This window comes from Nomascus leucogenys, chromosome 7b (assembly GCF_006542625.1).
Source record: "Nomascus leucogenys isolate Asia chromosome 7b, Asia_NLE_v1, whole genome shotgun sequence".
NCBI classification, from domain to species: domain Eukaryota; kingdom Metazoa; phylum Chordata; class Mammalia; order Primates; family Hylobatidae; genus Nomascus; species Nomascus leucogenys.
Window position 1 is genome coordinate 58631022 of NC_044387.1, and position 18617 is coordinate 58649638.

Sequence of the window (18617 nt, forward strand, 5' to 3'; positions counted from 1 at the left end):
ATTTCAAAAACAGGATAGAGGCATTATTCATTTATCTATTTTCCTACTGATGGGTGTTAATATAGATTTCAATTTTTTGGTATTACAAACTATGTTGCAAGCAGCAGTTCTCTGGGAATTATCCATTCAAGTATGCACTTATTGTGGGCTCCCCATGTGCTCTACTAGGGGTTCGGAATAAACAAAACCAACCTAAAAATAATTTTGAATGATAGAAAAGGGGCATTGTCTTTATCTAAGGGGGTGAGACAGGCTGAAGATGGGTCTCTACGCCCTCGCAAGACCATGGAGGGCGTCGGGGTGTCACCCCAGCTGTGAAAAAGGGACCCAGGACCCGCAGATGCTGGCGGGGAACGGGTGCGGAGCATGAGTCGGCTTTCCACCACGACTTAAGCGTTCAGTACCATGCAGTGCGGCGGGGAGCGGGTCCTGCCGGGCGGGGCCGAGCTGCGCGCGACCCTCAGCGCGCTCGGGGAGGCCCAAACAGGGGTGGCCTCTCTGGCCCCCGCTCCCGCGGGCTCTATGACACCGCACTGGCTCGCGGGACGGGGCGGGGTCGGGTGAGGGGGAGGAGACAGCTCCACGCTATGCGACTCACGGTGACCCTTACGCGGAACTCTCTCGCGAGAATTCGAAGTACCGCGCCTGCGTCCTGCAGTAGCGCCCGGTGGGGGTGGCAGTTTGCTCGCGGGTGTGTGAAGGGAGACAGTGTCGAGGCCACAGGGTACTCGCCACGATGAGCAGCACCTTAGCTAAGATCGCAGAGATAGAAGCCGAGGTAATGGACGCAGCTGGCGCTTCACTCTTAGTCTGAGCATTCCTTCTTCGGTGGCGTCGCTCCTTCCTGTTCTCCCTTGAGCCGCGTCAGGACCGGGCCTAGATTCCGCGATTTCTTTCAGCGAGTCCCGTGTTCCGACTGCCCTCCGCCACGACTTGGAGTCCCCGACTCTTCTCAGTCAGGGCCCCCTTTCCCGTAGTCCCGCGCCCACGCTCTCGGACTCCCCTTTGCCCGGGCCCGCGTTCCGCACCCCTGCACCTTAGGCCCTTGGTCCGTTCCCCCCTCCCAGTGTTTGGCTCCTGTTCTGATGTTGTTTCTTTCCGTTTTTCTTCTTTTTCTCTGAGCAACACTGAATCCTGTTCCTTATTCCATCTCTGACTTGGGCAGATACTTCAGGATCTTTCCTCATCATCCTTCGCTCCGTCCCCCTTATTCCCCCTTTTCCCAGTGTCTTCCCTAATGACCCCCTGATTCAGAGTATTTGCTCCGGGTAATCGGATCTGGAAGTAAAATGACAACTGTGTGGGAGCAGTTTATTCCTCCTGGATAGTGTGTGATTCCATTGCCTGCGGCCCTCAGAACGTTTTACAATTAGGAAAGTGGTGTTCCAGTGTTAGATGGGTCCTAACAGCTACAAACAGTAGAAAAGGAACCCGCAGATGGGTTTTACTCTAGTCTGGGGGAAATAATTGGAATGACCTTAATCGTCTCTCCTCTTTGGGCCTTACTTTGCTTTGTAGTGAGGGAAATGAGCTGGATGGGGGAGATAATGGACTTTTACTCTTTTAAAGCCTGTAAACTGGGTATGCTAACATTAGTAGGACTTGGGGAAAAAAATTATTCTCTCAAAGCTGGGGGAAGCGTTCACTGCTTCTAATTTATGGCTGTGATTCCTCCCTTTTAGATGGCTCGGACTCAAAAGAACAAGGCCACAGCACACCATCTAGGGCTACTTAAGGCTCGTCTTGCTAAGCTTCGTCGAGAACTCATTACTCCAAAGGGTGGTGGTGGTGGAGGTCCAGGAGAAGGTTTGTGTTCTTCTTCAATATATATGTATTTTAGGTATAATTTTTGTCAAAATAGTACATACATGTGGTTTAAAAATAATTAAAGATGGCCCAGTGCAGTGGCTCAACGCCTGCAATCCTAGCACGCTGGGGGGCTGAGATAGGAAGATCACTTGAGGCCAGGAGTTCAAGACCAGCTTGGTCAACATAGACCCCCATCTCAAAAAAAAAAAAAGTTTTTTAAAAACAGAAAAATAAGCAAAGATGTTCTACTAAAGTAGATTTATATTTTCTAAGTATGAATTCTTAAACTGTGTTTATTTTTATTCTGCCGGTTTCAGAGGCAAATGGATATTGTCTAAGTGTACTGTAGTTTTATTTATATCCTGCACTGATACAAAATAGATTTACATGTTCTGGGCGCAGTGGCTCATCCTTGTAATTCCAGCACTTTGGGAGGCTGAGGCGGGAGGATTGCTTGAGGCCAGGAGTTCGGAACCAGCAAAGCCCTGTCTCTACGGGCTTACAAATGAGGGGTCCCCATAGGTATGAAAGAAGATGTACAAAAAAAAAAAAGGCTGGGTGTGGTGGCTCACACCTGTAATCCCAGCATTTTGGGAGGCCAAGGCAGTGGATCACGAGGTCAGGAGTTCAAGACCAGTTTGGCCAACTGGTCATGGTGAAACCCCATCTCTACTAAAAATACAAAAATTAGCTGGGCATGGTGGCGCATGCCTGTAATCCCAGCTATTTGGGAGGCTGAGGCAGGAGAATTGCTTGAACCGGGACCCAGGAGGTGGAGGTAGCAGTAAGTGAGACTGTGCCATTTCACTCCAGCCTGGGCTACAGAGTGAGACTCTGTCTCAAAAAAAAAAAAAAAAAAAAAAGTATCCTAGCATGGTGGTGAGTGTCTGTGGTCTCAGCTACTTGGGAGGCTGAGTTGGGAGGACTGCTTGAACCCAGGAGGTTGAGGCTGCAGTGAGTTGTGATGGTGCCACTGCACTCCATCCTGGGTGATAGAGCGAGATCTCATCTTAAGAAAACCAAAGTAGGGCCAGGTGCGGTGGCTCACTCCTGTAATCCCAGCACTTCGGGAGGCCAAGGTGGGCAGATCACAGGTAAGGATTTCGAGACCAGCCTGACCAACATGGTGAAACCCTGTCTTTGCTAAAGATACAGAAATTAGCTGGGCATGGTAGCACACACCTGTAATCCCAGCTACTCAGGAGGCTGAGACAGGAGAATCACTTGAACCTGGGAGGCGGAGGTTGCAGTGAGCCGAGATCATGCCACTGTACCCCAGCCTGGGTGACAGAGCTAGGCTCTGTCTCAAAAAAAACAAAGTAGATTTATATTGGTTTACAGAAATACGTAAATCTATATCATCAACAAGATTAAGTAAGAAAATTGATGCAAAGGGAAAACGTAGGAAAAATAAGTTGAAGCCAAGAGAGATAAGATTTAGGACTAAAGATCTGTGCACCTGGTAGAGAAGGGCCACAAATTTGACTCTGAACTTGTTGGCAGCCATTGTAAAAAAAAGAAAACCAGCCGGGCGCGGTGGCTCATGCCTGTAATCCCAGCACGTTGGGAGGCCGAGGCGGGTGGATCATGAGGTCAGGAGATCGAGACCACGGTGAAACCTCGTCTCTACTAAAAATATAAAAAATTAGCTGGGCGTGGTGGCGGGCGCCTGTAGTCCCAGCTACTTGGGAGGCTGAGGCAGGAGAATGACATGAACCTGGGAGGCGGAGCTTGCAGTGAGCCGAGATCCCGCCACTGCACTCCAGCCTGGGTGACAGCGAGACTCCATCTCGGAAAAAAAAAAAAAAAAAAAAAGAAAACCCAGTCAGTCATACAATGTACAGAATTTGAAAGACAAAAAAACAAAAACAAAACTTTTTAATTAATTGTTTATTTTAGTTATAAAAGGGCGGCTGCTCCATAGGCAGAGCAGGGCTACACCATAGGTAGAGTAGCTAACAACCTTATTTTCGGATCATTTTTCATACATATATTTGGGCTGTACCTTTTTTTTTTTTTTTTTTCGAGACAGGGTCTTGCTCTGTTGCCCAGGCTGGAGTACAGTGGTATGATCACAGCTCACTGCAGCCTCAACCTCCTGGGCTCAAGCGATCCTCCCACTTCAGCCTCTGAAGTAGCTGAGACCTACAGGCGTATGCCACCATGCCTGGCTAATTTTTGTATTTTTTGTAGAGACAGGGTTTTGCCGTGTTGCTCAGGCTTGACCTGAATTCTTGGGCTCAAGAGATCCTCCTGCCTCAGCCTCTGGAATAGCAAGGACTATAGGTGTGTGCCACTGTGCCTGACTTTTTTGAATACAGTTTTTTTATATCAAACACTGCATTGAATATTGTGAATTGCTGTGCCCTCAAGTTTTGTGTGCTTTAGTTCTCCTTTAAAGGTAAACCATAAAAAGTTTGAGAAATAGTGCCTAGAGGGATAGGCAGTAAAAATATGAAAGAAGTTATATGAGTCTTAACACTCCTGGGGATAACTCTCCTCTTTTTGGTATTCATTGATGTTTTAGGTTTTGATGTGGCCAAGACAGGTGATGCTCGAATTGGATTTGTTGGTTTTCCATCTGTGGGGAAGTCGACACTGCTTAGTAACCTGGCAGGGGTATATTCTGAGGTGGCAGCCTATGAATTCACTACTCTGACCACTGTGCCTGGCGTCATCAGATACAAAGGTGCCAAGATCCAGGTGAGTCAAGCCTGCAGACTAAGGAGGGAAAGAAATCTGTTCTTCATTTAGGAAGAACTTTATTGGGAGCTCACTGTATGCCAGGCCTGATCTTTGATCTACCAGGCACTTACTACCTGGTAGGGGAAATAGAGCAGTACAATAATAAAATGGGATAGTGCATGTGAAAATGCAGAGAAGGGGCTGGGCGCAGTGGCTCACGCCTGTAATCCCAACACTTTGGGAGGCCAAGGCAGGCAGATCACCTGAGGTCAGGAGTTTGAGACCAGCCTGGCCAACATGGAGAAACCCCGTCTCTACTAAAAATACAAAATTAGCCAGGCGTGGTGGCACATGCCTGTAATCCCAGCAACTCGGGAGGCTGAGGCAGGAGAATGGCTTGAACTACTTTTTCACCTGAGGGTGGGGGCTGGGACTACAGGTGAGCACCACCTGTAGTGCCCGGCTAATTTTTTGTATTTTTAGTAGAAATGGGGTTTCACCATGCTGGTCAGGCTGGTTTCGAACTCCTGACCTTGTGATCCGCCCGCATTGGCCTCCCAAAGTGCGGGATTACAGGTGTGAGCCACCACGCCCGGCCCCCTGGTTGTATTTTTAATGGCCTTTTTTCCAGCTGGTCAGGTGCCCATGCAGAGACACATGTCCCTTTCTGGGATCCCGTGTCCAAATGTATATAACAAGAATGAAGCAGTGTGGACATATCTGGACCATGGCTTGACTCTAGCTGGTTTCAGAGTCTTGTTGAGAGTCACAACTTTGGCAGCTCAAGAGAATAACTTTTTTTTTTTTTTTTTTTTTTTTAATAGGATGCTATTGACACCTCTCTCAGGACTTTTGAGTATTTCAAAATAGAGAGTTGCTTAACTCCTCTCCTTCTCTTTCCCAGAAAACCTTCATTCATTTCAGTCTCTTCTGACCTTAGAGTCCCCCAACTTTTTTTTGGCATGGTGCTCTCTTTCCTCCCTTTGTCCTCTGCCTCTGTTTTTCATCCTCTTTTGGCTTTCTCCAGAAACCGAGTTATGTAAGCATACTAGTAGGTATCCTTTTTTTTTTTTTTTTTTTTTTTTTTTTGAGACGGAGTCTCTATCTCCCAGGGTAGAATGCAGTGGTGCAGTCTCGGCTCACTGCAACCTCCGCCTCCTGAGATCCGGCGATTCTCCTGCTTCAGCCTCCTGAGTAAGCTGGGACTACAGGCATGCACCCCCACGCCTGACTAATTTTTGTATTTTTTTGTAGAGACGAGGTTTCACCATATTGGCCAGGCTGGTCTCGAACTCCTAACCTCGTGATCCTCCTGCCTCAGCCTCCCAAAGTGCTGGGATTACAGGCATGAGCCACCACGCCTAGCCAGGTGTCCTTAATCTTAACTGGATTAAGTTGACTTCCCAGAAATGTTTTTTAAAAAGCTGTTTCATGGGATAGGACTTGTTATCTGACTTGGTGGGGGAAGTATACAGAATTAGAACCACTTAGAGAGGGAGTTTTTGTTTTGGTTTTTTTTTGTAAGGAAGGTCTTTAACAGTAAAGGTGCCTAAAAATGGAGTGGTACCTCTTATTTAGTGAATTACTATGTCTGAAGAAGTTCGAGTAATGGGTGAACTACCACTCACCACAGATGTTATAAAGAAGACTGATGTATCACATAGGCAGATATTGACCTACAGAGTGGGTGTACAGTGCTTTGAAAATTATGGGACTTAGGTTTTACCTTGCCAAGTCCCTAGAACTCAGCTTTTACCTTGCCAAAGTCCCTAGAACTCCTTTTGCACTATACACAGTTGATTGGTGTGTTTAAGTTGCCTGCTTTGACTTCTTTCTTTTTTTTTTTTTTTTTTTTTTTTTTTTTGAGACGGAGTCTCGCTCTGTCGCCCAGGCAATGGCACGATAACAGCTCACTGCAACCTCCGCCTCCCGGGTTCACGCCATTTTCCTGCCTCAGCCTCCTGAGTAGGTGGGACTACAGGCACCTGCCACCACACCTGGCTATTTTTTGTATTTTTAGTAGAGATGGGGTTTCACTGTCTTAGCCAGGATATCTCTTGACCTGGTGATCTGCCCGCCTCAGCCTCCCAAAGTGCTGGGATTACAGGCGTGAGCCACCGCGCCCGGCCTCGCCTGCTTTAACTTCTAAAGGTATTGGAGTTTGAAGTAGTTTAACATTCAATTCCTTAAAATTCTGTAATTCTGTGGTTTTGTTTGTTTGTTTGTTTGTTTGTTTTTGAGACGGCATCTTGCTCTGTCCCAGGCTAGAGTGCAGTGGCGTGATCTCAGCTCACTGCAACCTCCACCTCCGGGGTTCAAGCAATTCTCCTGCCTCAACCTCCTGAGTAGCTGGGATTTCAGCCACACGCCACCACGCCTGGCTAATTTTTTTGTATTTTTAGTAGAGACGGAGTTTCACTATGTTTGCCAGGCTGGTTTTGAACTCCTGACCTCAAGTGATCTGCCCACCTCGGCCTCCCAAGATGCTAGATTACAGGAGTGAGCCACAGCACCCGGCCCCATGATTTAAATAAATATATTTTTCTTAGGTTTCGGTTGGTTGTAACATGAAATTCGGATATATAAAGCATTGACTTTTTATTGAATGTTGCTTATTAGGCATTGACTATTTTATTGTATGTTGTTATTGAATGTTGAATTATTAGTTGCTACATTTAAATTCCTCAACCTAACTTTTAAAACATTTCCCTCTGAAGAAAAGCTAAATTTAGGTTGCCTTTACTTTTGTAGAGGCCTTAATAAATTTTCTTCTTTTTTTTTTTTTTTTTTTTTTTTTTTAAGACAGAGTCTTGCTGTGTCGCCCAGGCTGGAGTGCAGTGGCATGATTCGGCTCACTGCAACCTCTGCCTCCAGGATTTAAGTGATTGTTCTACCTCAGCCTCCCAAGTAGCTGGGACTACATGCGCATGCCACCACACACGGCTAATTTTTGTATTTTCAGTAGAGACGGGGTTTCACCATATTGGCCAGGCTGGTCTCGAACTCCTGACCTCGTGATCCACATGCCTCGACCTCTCAAAGTGCTGAGATTATAGGCTTGAGCCACCGTGCCTGGCCGGGCCTTAATAAATTTTCTGCCTGTGTTCAGCTGCCACAGTTAGAAAGCCCTTGCACTTTTTCTCTCAGTTTATTTATTCTCTCTTTCAGATGATCTTTTTGATGTTATAGTCATATTCCAGTTTTAACAGTTTTAGATTATTCATGTAGATTATCCTTTTAAGTTCTTGCTAACATCAGTTAGGCTCATACTGCTGGGCATGTGTGTGTGGCGGGGGGCTTTATTTATTTTTTTATTTGAGACGGAGTCTTACTCTGTTGCCTAGGCTGGAGTGCAGTGGCACGATCTTGGCTCACTACAATCTCCACCTCCCAGGTTCAAGAGATTCTCCTGTCTCAGCCTCCCAAGTAGCTGGGATTACAGGTGCCCACCACTACGCCCAGCTAATTTTTGTATTTTTAGTGGAGATGGGGTTTCACCATGTTGATCAGGCTAGTCTCAAACTCCTGACCTCAGGTAATCCACCCGCCTCGGCCTCCCAAGGTGCTGGGATTATAGGCGTGAGTCACCATGCCTGGGCTTTTCTTTTCTTTTTTTTTTTTTTTTTTTTTTTTTTTTGAGACCTCACTATGTTGCCCAAGCTGGAGTGCAGTGGCACAATCTCGGCTCACTACAATCTCCACCTCCCGGCTTCAAGTGATTCTCCTGCCTCAGCCTCCTGAGTACCTGGGACTATAGGTATGTGCCACCATGCCCGACTAATTTTTGTATTTTTAGTAGAGACAGAGTTTCACTATGTTGGCCAGGCTGGTCTTGAACTCCTGACCTCATGATCCACCCGCCTCAACCTCCCAAAATGTTGGGATTACAGGTGTGAGCCACTGCGCTTGGCCACTTACCTGCTTTTTGTTACTATAGATTAGTTTACATGTTAAGAACTTTATATAAACAAAAACCACATATAGATATAAATGCACTTTCTTTTCCGTAGGCTTCTTTCATTCTGCATAATTTTGCATTCATGTTGGTGAGCTTTTAATTCTGTCTCGTGGTCTTTTTTTCTCTCATTTTGTATAAACTTTTTGAGCTTGGCTAACATGTTGAAACCCTGTCTCTACTAAAAATACAAAAATTAGCCAGGCATCTCTAATACCAGCTCCTAGGGAGGTTGAGGCAGGAGAATTGCTTGAACCTGGGAGGCAGAGGTTGCAGTGAGCCAAGATTGTGCCACTGCACTCCAGCCTGGGCGACAGAATGAGACCCTGTCTCAAAAAAAAAAAAAAGTTGCAAACATAGTACAAAGAGTTCTCATATCATTGCCTGCTTCTCCTGTTGTTAACATCTTATGTAATCACAGAAAAATTATCAGAGATAGATGAACATTTCTGCAACAGTGTTCACTAAACTACAGATCTTATTTTAATTTTTACCTGTTTTTTCCACCAGTGTCCTTTTTCTCTTCTAAAATTTTTATCTAGGATCATCCCATGTTGCATTTAGCTATTTCTGTCTATTTGTCTGCCATCTGCAGTAGTCTCTGTCTTATCTTTTGTGACCTTGTCACTCTCAAAGAGTATTGATCAGTTATTTTGTATAATGTCCCTCAATTTGTGTTTGTCTGATGTTTTCTCTTGGTTAGACTGAGGTATTAGGTATTTTTGGCAAGAATACCACAGAAATGATACTGTCTTTCTCAGTGCCTCCTACCATGGGGTTCATATTGCCAGTATGTCTTATTGGTGATATTGTCCCCCAATCAGTTGGTTATGGTTGTGTCTGTAGGGTTTCTCTAAAGTTACCTTTTTTTGGACAGTTAATATATATTTTAGGGGAGATACTTCAAGAAGATGCAAATCCTGTTTTTCCTCAAAGTTTTGCCTGCTCATTTTAGCATCTATCTGTGGGTCTTGTCTGTAACAGTTATTATTGTACTTCTTGCCTCATGGTAATTCTCCCTGGCTCTGTCACCCAGGCTGAGTGCAGTGGCATGGGCACGATCATGGCTCACTGCAGCCTCGACCTCCTGGGTTCAAGTGATCCTCCCACCGTAGCCTTCCAAGTAGCTGGGACTATAGGCATACACTACCATGCCTGACTAATTTTTTATTTTTTTGTAGAGACAGAGTCTCAATATGTTGCCCAGGCTGGTCTCGAACCCCTGCACACAAGCAATCTACCTGCCTCAGCCTCCTGAGGTGCTGGGGTTACAGGCATGAGCCACTGTCCTGGGCATGAGTATGTTCTTTTGTTTGTTTTATTTTTATTTTTTATTTTCATTTTTCTTTTTTTTTTGAGTATGTTCTTGAATGGAGAAGTTGAACTGTCTAGCACCTCCTAAATCAGTTTTCATTGTGGTTTATTTAATGCAAAGTATATTTCTGTAATTTCTTATATTCTTAGAGCAAAGCACATCTGATTTAAATTATGTTTTGGCCAGGCGTGGTGGTTCAAGCCTATAATCCCAGCACTTTGGGAGGCCGAGGTGAGCGGATCACCTGAGGTCAGGAGATCGAGACCAGCTTGGCCAACATGGTGAAACCCTGTCTCTACTAAAAATACACACAAAAAAATTAGTGGGGCATGGTGGCAGGCACCTGTAATCCCAGCTACTCAGGAGGCTGAGGCAGGAGAATTGTTTGAACCTGAGAGGCAGAGGTTGCAGTGAGCCAAGATCACACCATTGCACTCCAGCCTGGACGATGGAGTGAGACTCCTCTTTTTTTCTTTCTTTTTTTTTTTTTTTTTGAGATAGAGTCTCTTGCTCCATCGCCCAAGGTGGAGTGCAGTGGTGTGATCTCAGCTCACTGCAACCTCTGACTCCCGGGTTCAAGCAATTCTCCTGCCTCAGCCTCCCGAATACCTGGGATTACAGGTGCCTGCCGCTATGCCCCACTAAATTTTTTGTGTATTTTTAGTAGAGACAGGGTTTCACCATGTTGGCCAAGCTGGTCTCGATCTCCTGACCTCAGGTGATCCGCTCACCTTGGCCTCCCAAAGTACTAGGATTACAGGCTTGAGCCACCACGCCCAGCTGAGAATCTGTATTAAAAAACAAGGCTGGACACTGTGGCTGATGCCTGTAATCCCAGCACTTTGGGAGACTGACGCCAGCAGATCACTTGAGGTCAGGAGTTCGAGACCAGCCTGGCCAACATGGTGAAACCTTGTCTCTACTAAAAATACACAAAAAAATTGGTGGGGCATGGTGGTGAGCACCTGTAATCCCAGCTGCTCAGGAGGCTGAGGCACGAGAATCGCATGAACCTGGGAGGTGGACACTGCAGTGAACCAAGATTGCACCACTGCACTTCAGCCTGGGTGACAGAGCGAGACTCATTCTCAAAAAAAAAAAAAGATATTTTAAGTGATAAGCTGCATCTCTGTTTTCAGTTCATTTATGTGTATAATTCAGTATTGGCCATACAGTACACCCTTGGTATTTTTAGATTTTATATTTGTTTTAACTGTTTTGACTGAGTCTTAAGGGCAGTCAAATTAATAGTTTATAATTTTGCTGGGATGTAAATTTGAATCACATGTGCTGTGGGGTTGGTTTTTTTTTTTTTTCAATCACATTAGGTACACTGACTTCTGTGAAGTTTTACGTTACTGCATTTCCTGGGCAGTTGAGCAGTCATTTTTATCTTTTTAAAATCTTTTAAAATTTATTTACTTATTTTTATTATTTTTTGAGACGGAGTCTTACTCTGTCGCCCAGGCTGGAGTGCAGTGGCATAATCTTGGCTCACTGCAACCTTTGCCTCTCGCGTTCAAGCCATTCTTGTGCCTCAGCCTCCACAGTAGCTGGGATTACAGGAGTGTGCCACCATACCCGGCTGATTTTTGTATTTTTTGTAGAGACGGGGTTTCACCGTGTTGGCCAGGATGGTCTCGAACTCCTGAGCTCAAGTGATCTGCCTGCTTCGGCCTCTGGGAAAGTGCTGTGGAATTATAGGTGTGAGTTACTGGGCCCAGCCTGAGCAGTCATTTTTTACTGGGGACACACATCAGAGTCACTTGTAAAGCCTTTTGAAGTACAGATCCATATCTGAACCCTAGTTTGGCCCTTCAAATCAGAATCTGCAGGGATGGGTTTCAGCTGTCTACATTTTAAAAGTTTTTCCAGGTGATTCGGTTGTGCCTGCCTAAGAACGGCAACAAAAATTTTTGTGAGTTGGGGGATTTGCAGAAATCTCAATATGTATCATACGTAAATATCAAGATTCAGCTGATACCTGCTGTAAGGAATTTATATGGTGGTTCAGCCTTCTGAAAAGTGGGGGAACACTGAAAAATATTAATGTAGAATTGGCCGGGCATGGTGGCTCACTCCTGTAATCCTAGTACTTTGGGAGGCTGAGGTGGGTGGATTGCCTGAGCTCAGGAGTTCGAGACCAGCCTGGGCAACACATTGAAACCCTGTCTCTACTAAAATACAAAAAATTAGTCGGGTGTGGTGGCGTGTGCCCTGTAGTCCCAGCTACTCTGGAGGCTGAGACAGGAGAATTGCTAGAACCTGGGAGGCAGAGGTTGCAGTGAGCCGAGATCGCACCACTGCATTCCAGCCGGGGTGGCAGAGTGAGACTCCGTCTCTTAAAAACAAACAAACAAACAACAATGTAGAATAATGGATTTTGGCTAGAAAACATGGGTTATAACCTATTAGGACTATGACTTTGGACAAGTCACTTACCAACTGTGAACTTCAGCTAGTATCCTTCTCTCACGGGTTGTTAGGCATTTTCAATGAGGTAAAGTACAAAAAAAGCCCGGCCTAGGTGCCGTGGCTCACACCTGTAATCCCAGCACTTTGGGAGGTCTAGGCGGGCAGATCACAAGGTCAGGAGTTTGAGACCAGCTTGGCCAATATGGTGAAACCCCGTCCCTACTAAAAATACAAAAATTAGCTGGGCGTGGTGGTGTGCACCTGTAGTCCCAGCTACTCGGGAGTTTGAGGCAGAAGAATTGCTTGAACCTGGGAGGTGGAGGTTTCAGTGAGCAGAGGTGGCACCACTGCATTGCAGCCTGGGCGACAGAGTGAGACTCCTCTCCCAAAACAAACAAACAAACAAAAAACGCCTATAGGCTGGCCTCTCCCAAAACTAACAAACAAACAAAAAACGCCTATAGGCTGGGCGTGGTGGCTGACCCCTGTAATTCCAGCACTTTGGGAGGCTGAGGCCGCTGGGTCACCTGAGGTCAGGAGTTTGAGACCAGCCTGGCCAACATAGTGAAACCCCCATCTGTACTAAAAATACAAAAAAGTTTGCCAGGCGTGGTGGCGGGTGCCTGTAATCCCAGCTACTTGGGAGGTTGAGGCAGGAGAATCACTTGAACCCGAGAGGCAGAGGTTGCAGTGAGCTGAGATTGTGCCATTGTACTCCAGCCTGGGCAAAAAGCACGAAACTCCGTCTCCAAAAAAAAAAAAAAGCCTGTAGCTGACATTTAGTAGATGCTTTTATTAAAAGTAATATTCACACACTCACTTATAAGGAATATTGGATTTTGGTCTGATAAATGATAGGTACTTGAGAAATAAATTAATTCTGTTTGATATTTTCAAATTTATAATTAGTTTTTTCTTTCATCCTCTTCCCTCATTCTTAATCTTGCAGCTCCTGGATCTCCCAGGTATCATTGAAGGTGCCAAGGATGGGAAAGGTAGAGGTCGTCAAGTCATTGCAGGTGAGTGGTCAAGTGCCACCATCCTGGGATATCATTCCCTTCTCTGGTACTATTCCTTTAGTCAGGGACTACTAGGCTTGGAGATTATACCACAGTGAAGGGCATAGTTTCACCTGACTTCTCATTAGAGGTGAAACTTGAAGGGACCTCAGCTGCAACGTTAGCAATGTTCTGAATCTCTGCTGTCTAACATTGTAGCTCCTAGGCATGTGTGGGTATAGAGCTCTTGAAATGTGCCTAGTGCAATTAAGGAGCTAGTGAAGTCTGTATTGGACAATGCAGCTTTAAACATTTTATATGGCTGTCATCTTGAGATTTTCTGCTCTTCTCTTGTGTGGGATCTTCTGTTTCCTATAGGCAGTGTCTACTTTTTTGGGATGTTTTGCTGAAGCACATTCTTTAATAACTTCCCCAGAGAAGATGAGTGATACAGGTAAATTTTTCTGTCTTTTCTTTTTTTGGGGGGGGGGACAGTGGCTCACTCTGTCATCCAGGCTGGAGTGCAGTGGGACAATCTTGGCTCACTGCAACCTCTGCCTCCCGGGTTCAAGGGATCCTCCCACCTCAGCCTCCCAGGTAGCAGGGACTACAGGGTTGTGTCACTATGCCTGGCTAATTTTTTTTTTTGGTAGAGATGGAGTTTCACCATGTTGCCCAGGCTAGAGCTCAAGTGATCTGCCTGCCTCAGTCTCCCAGAGTGCTGTCCTTTCATGTTTGAAGGTTATTTTTATTTTACCCTTGTACTGGAGTCATTAATTTGGCTATTTATAGAATTATAAATTAGAAGTCATTTTCCCTCAGAAATTTGAAGAATGCTATCTTCTAGCATCTACTATTGCTGTTGAGTCAAATAGTTAGAACTTTTTTTTGTTTTTTGATAAATAACCAACTTTTTTCCCTCACTGGAAGATCTTAAAAGCTACTTCAGGCCGGGCACGGTGGCTCACACCTGTAATCCCAGCGCTTTGGGAGGCTGAGGTGGGCAAATCATGAGGTCAGGAGATCGAGACAATCCCGGCTAACACAGTGAAACCCTGCTTCTACTAAAAATACAAAAAAAAATTAGCCGGGAGTGGTGGCGGGCGCCTGTAGTCCCAGCTACTTTGGAAGCTGAGGCAGGAGAATGGCGTGAACCCAGGAGGTGGAGCTTGCAGTGAGCCGAGATCGTGCCACAGAGCGAGACTCCGTGTCAAAAAAAGAAAAAAAAAAGCTACTTCAGCAAACTGATTCTTGGCTTGGGCTTTTCCTTTTTCTTTCTTTTCTTTTTTTTTTTTTTTGAAATGGAGTCTCACTCTATTGCCCAGGCTAGAATGCTGTGGCGCCATCTTGGCACACTGCAAGCTCTGCCTCCCGGGTTCACGCCATTCTCCTGTCTCAGCCTCCTGAGTAGCTGGGACTACAGGCGCCCGCCACCACGCACTGCTATTTTTTGTGTTTTTAGTAGAGATGGGGTTTCACTGTGTTAGCCAGGGTGGTCTCGATCTCCTGACCTTGTGATCTGCCTGCCTCGGCCTCCCAAAGTGCTGGGATTGCAGGTGTGAGCCACCGCACCTGGCCCTCTCTTTCTTTTCTTTGATTTATTTTGCTGGATATTTGGTGGAGCCTTTTTTTTCTTTTCTTTTCTTTTTTTTGAAACAGGGTCTCGCTCGCTGTCACTCCCATCACCTAGCCTGGAGTGCAGTGGTGGGATCTCGGCTCACTGGAGCCTCGACTCCCTGGACTCAGGTTATCCACCTCAGCCTCCCGAGTAGCAGGGACTACAGGTGCGTGCCACCATACCCAGCTAATTATTTTGTATTTTTAGTAGAGACAGGGTTTTGCCATCTTGCCTGGGTTGCCTTTTTTTTTTTTTTAATTTCCATCTCCCTTTCCTGGTGTGGTAGACTCTTTCAGCATGATGACTCATATCTTTCATTTTATGGGAAATTTTTCTGTTTTCTTTGATAATTTCCTCTATTTCTGAGTTCCTTATTTATGGAAGGACTGCTAATAGAATGCTGGACTTCTGGGTTTATAATTTTCTTAATTTTCTTTTTTTATAAAGATAGAGTCTCACTTTGTCACGCAGGCTGGAGTGCAGCGGCCTGATCTTACATAGCTCACCGTAACTGTGAACTCCTAGGCTCAAGCAGTCTTCCCATGTCAGCTTTCTGAGTAGCTAGGACTACAGACACGCAACACCGTGTGGGCTAATTTTTAAAATTTTTTTGTAGGGGTCTTGCTCTGTTGACCAGGCTGGTCTTGAGCCACTGGGCTCAAGTGATCCTCCTGCCTTGACCTCCCAAAGTGTTGGGATTACAGGTGTGAGCCACTGCACTTGGCCCTTTTAATTTTTTAAAATTATCTTTTGTCTCTTAATTTTTTCTTTATGTGATTTTCTCAGCATTATCTTCTAATCCTGCTATTGAGTGTATTTCTGCTGTAGTATTATTTTTAATTTCTAAGACTTTGTTTCTGTCTTCTGATTTTTCGTTTTTTTAGCATCTTGTTCTTGTTTCATGGATGCACTATTTTCTCTTAGACTCTTGTCTATTCTGGGTTTTTTTTTGTTTGTTTGTTTGTTTGTTTTTGAGATGGAGTCCCACTCTGTTGCCCAGGCTGGAGTGCAATGGCGCGATCTTGGCTCATGCAGTCTCTGCCTCCCGGTTTCAAGTGATTCTCCTGCTTCAGCCTCCTGAGTAGCTGGGATTACAGGCACCTGCCACCACGCCTGGCTAATTTTTGTATTTTTAGTATAGATGGGGTTTCGCCACGTTGGCCAGGCTGGTCTTGAACTCCTGACCTCAGGTGATCCACCCACCTTGGCCTCCCGAAGTGCTGGGATTACAGGCATGAGCCACTGGGCCCTCCCGACTCCTATCTATTCTTAACAAGGACACATATGACTTCCCTGTTGTCAAACCTGATGGCCAATTTATTGTCCACATCTTTCTAAAGAGAGTAACACAGTTGATCACTCCCTCCTTGAAGTATTTGCTTTACCTGATCTCTGACACCAGTGCCCCTTCCTGGTCTCCTTTGCTTGATCTGCCCCATCATCAGACTCTTTAAATGTGGATTGCCCCAACGCCTAATCTTGGAGATTCTTTTCTTCTCTGTTTCTGCTCTATGTCAAATGAGGGTTATTTCATCTAGTTCTTTGGTTTTAAATGTCTGGATCTGTATTCTAATGATTATGAAATATGTGGCAGTAATTTGCCTCTGATGAACTGCATACCAGCTGCCAACATATCCCTGCTTGGATGTCTAATTAGGTGTCTCAAACTTAACATGTGTAAGATTACATTCTTGATCTTAGCTGAGGCGGGAGGATCACTTGAGCTCAGGAGTTTGAGACCAGCCTGGGCAACATAGTGATACCTCATCTCTATTAAAAAATGAAAGTAAATTAAAAAATTGAAAAACAAAAAGAAATTCTTGATCTCCCATCTTCAACTTGCTCTTCCCTTAGTCTTTTCTATCTCAGTAAAGGCAAATTTATCCTTCAGAACTTTTAGGTCAAATCTTTTTTTCCCTTTCATCCCCTGCATCTACTGCGTTATTGTATCCAGCTGGTTTTACCTTTGAAATATATCTAGAGGCCAGCCACTCTTTTTTTTCCCCCTTTTTCATCCTTAAGTGAAAAACATTGAGTTATGTGACTGACATGCTGACTACTATGCTAAGGAGGAAACTCTACCAAAAGCTTGAGTTAATCATGCTTCTCAGTTCATGGCACATTTTCTTTTTTTTTTTTTTTTTTTTTTTTAGAGACAGGATCTTGCTCTCTTGCCCAGGCTGGAGTACGGTGGCATGATCACAGCTCACTGCAGCCTCAATCTCCTGGGATCACGTGATCCTTTCTTCTCAGCCTCTTGAGTAGCTAAGGACTACAGGCATGTACCCTCATACCCGCTAATTTTTTACTTTTTGAGAGACAGTCTCACTATGTTGTTCGGGGTGGTCTCGAAAACCCCGAGCTCGAGAGAGTCTCTCTCTTCTCAGCTTCCTGAGTAGCTGGGACTGCTGGCATGCACCACCATGGCAGGCTAATTGATTTTTACTCTTTTAGAGGTAGAATCTTGATATATTGCCCAGGCAGTGATTGTTGTCTTACTGTTTTTCAAGAATTTCTCTTAAATTCTATGTCTAATATGATATCTACTAGTTACATGTGACTAACATTTAATTACAATTGAATAAAATTTAAAATTTAGTTCCTCAGTTATGTAAGCCACATTTTATGTGCTTATTAGCTACACGTGACTAGTAACTACTGTATTGGACAGTACAGATGCAGAATATTTTCATTATTACAGAAACTTCTATTGGATAGCACTGCTCTCGATATTAATTCCTTGTCAGCTTTAGACATTATAAATATCTTCTCCTGTTAATTTTGTCCAAGGTGGTATTTGTTGAATAAAAATCCTTAATTTTGTTAGAATCTACTCTTTATTTGTAGCTGGGACCACAGGTGTGCGCCACCACGCCTGGCTAATTTTTTTGTATTTTTAGTAGAAACGAGGTTTCACCATGTTGGCCAGGCTTGTCTAGAACTCCTCACCTCAAGTGATCCGCCTGCCTCAGCCTCCCAAAGTGCTGAGATTACAGGTGTGAGCACCTGGCCTACTCTTTATTTTTTCTTATGGTTTGTGCTTTTAAAGTTTAATTTAAGAAGTCCTTATCTTTCCTTAGGTCTTAGATACAGTCTCCTGTTTTTTCTATACTTTTAGGTCCTTTATTTACCTGGAGACTACTCTTATATCTGATATTAGAAGGGTATCCAATTTTAATTTTCTCTGTATAATGGGCCACTTTCCCCAACACCTTCTGTTTTTTTCCCCTTTGATTTGTAGTGACTCCAAACTCTTCACCTATATTGTCACTTCCTTCATTATGTCTTCTCTTGAACATTATAGCCCCATAACTGGCCTTCTTGCTGCTATCCTGCTGCTCTGTAGTATCTTCTCACTACAGCTAGAATGATTGTGTATAAGAAGTCAGATCAGTCCAGGCACGATGACTCATGACTGTAATCCCAGCACAGAGGCAGGCAGATCACTTGAGGCCAGGAGTTCCAGACTATCCTGGCTAACATGGCAAAACCCGATCTCTACTAAAAATACAAAAATTAGCTATTTGGGAGGCTGAGATGGGAGGATCACTTGAACCTGGGAGGCGGAGGTTGTAGTCAGGTGAGATGACGCCACTGCATTCCAGCCTGCGTGACAGAGTGAGACTCTGTCTCTAGAAAGCAAACAAAAAAAAGAAGTCAGATCATGTCATTTCTTGGCTATACCTTCTGATGTTTTCCCATATTATTTGGGATGAGATCCAAAGTCTTTACCATAGCTTACAAGCTACGGTAAATGACCTGGCCCCTGGCTGCCTCTCTGACCTCCTTTTCTATCACTTCAGTCACTGGGCTTAAGATATC

At 44.8% G+C, this 18617-nt stretch overlaps 1 protein-coding gene across 3 annotated transcripts in view; it reads left to right on the forward strand.

Moving 5' to 3' along the window:
* The first annotated feature begins 575 nt into the window (after positions 1-575).
* DRG1 (developmentally regulated GTP binding protein 1) overlaps positions 576-18617 on the forward strand; it is a 36185-nt gene continuing 18143 nt past the window's right edge. For all 3 annotated transcript variants that reach the window (XR_004031014.1, XM_030816129.1, XM_030816130.1), the window contains exons 1-4: positions 576-778; positions 1683-1806; positions 4337-4512; positions 13129-13198. Coding sequence is in view for 2 of the 3 variants with exons in the window: in XM_030816129.1 (XP_030671989.1) it covers positions 737-778; positions 1683-1806; positions 4337-4512; positions 13129-13198 (412 nt within the window). In the remaining variant the exon portion in view is untranslated. The remainder of the gene's footprint in view (positions 779-1682; positions 1807-4336; positions 4513-13128; positions 13199-18617) is intronic.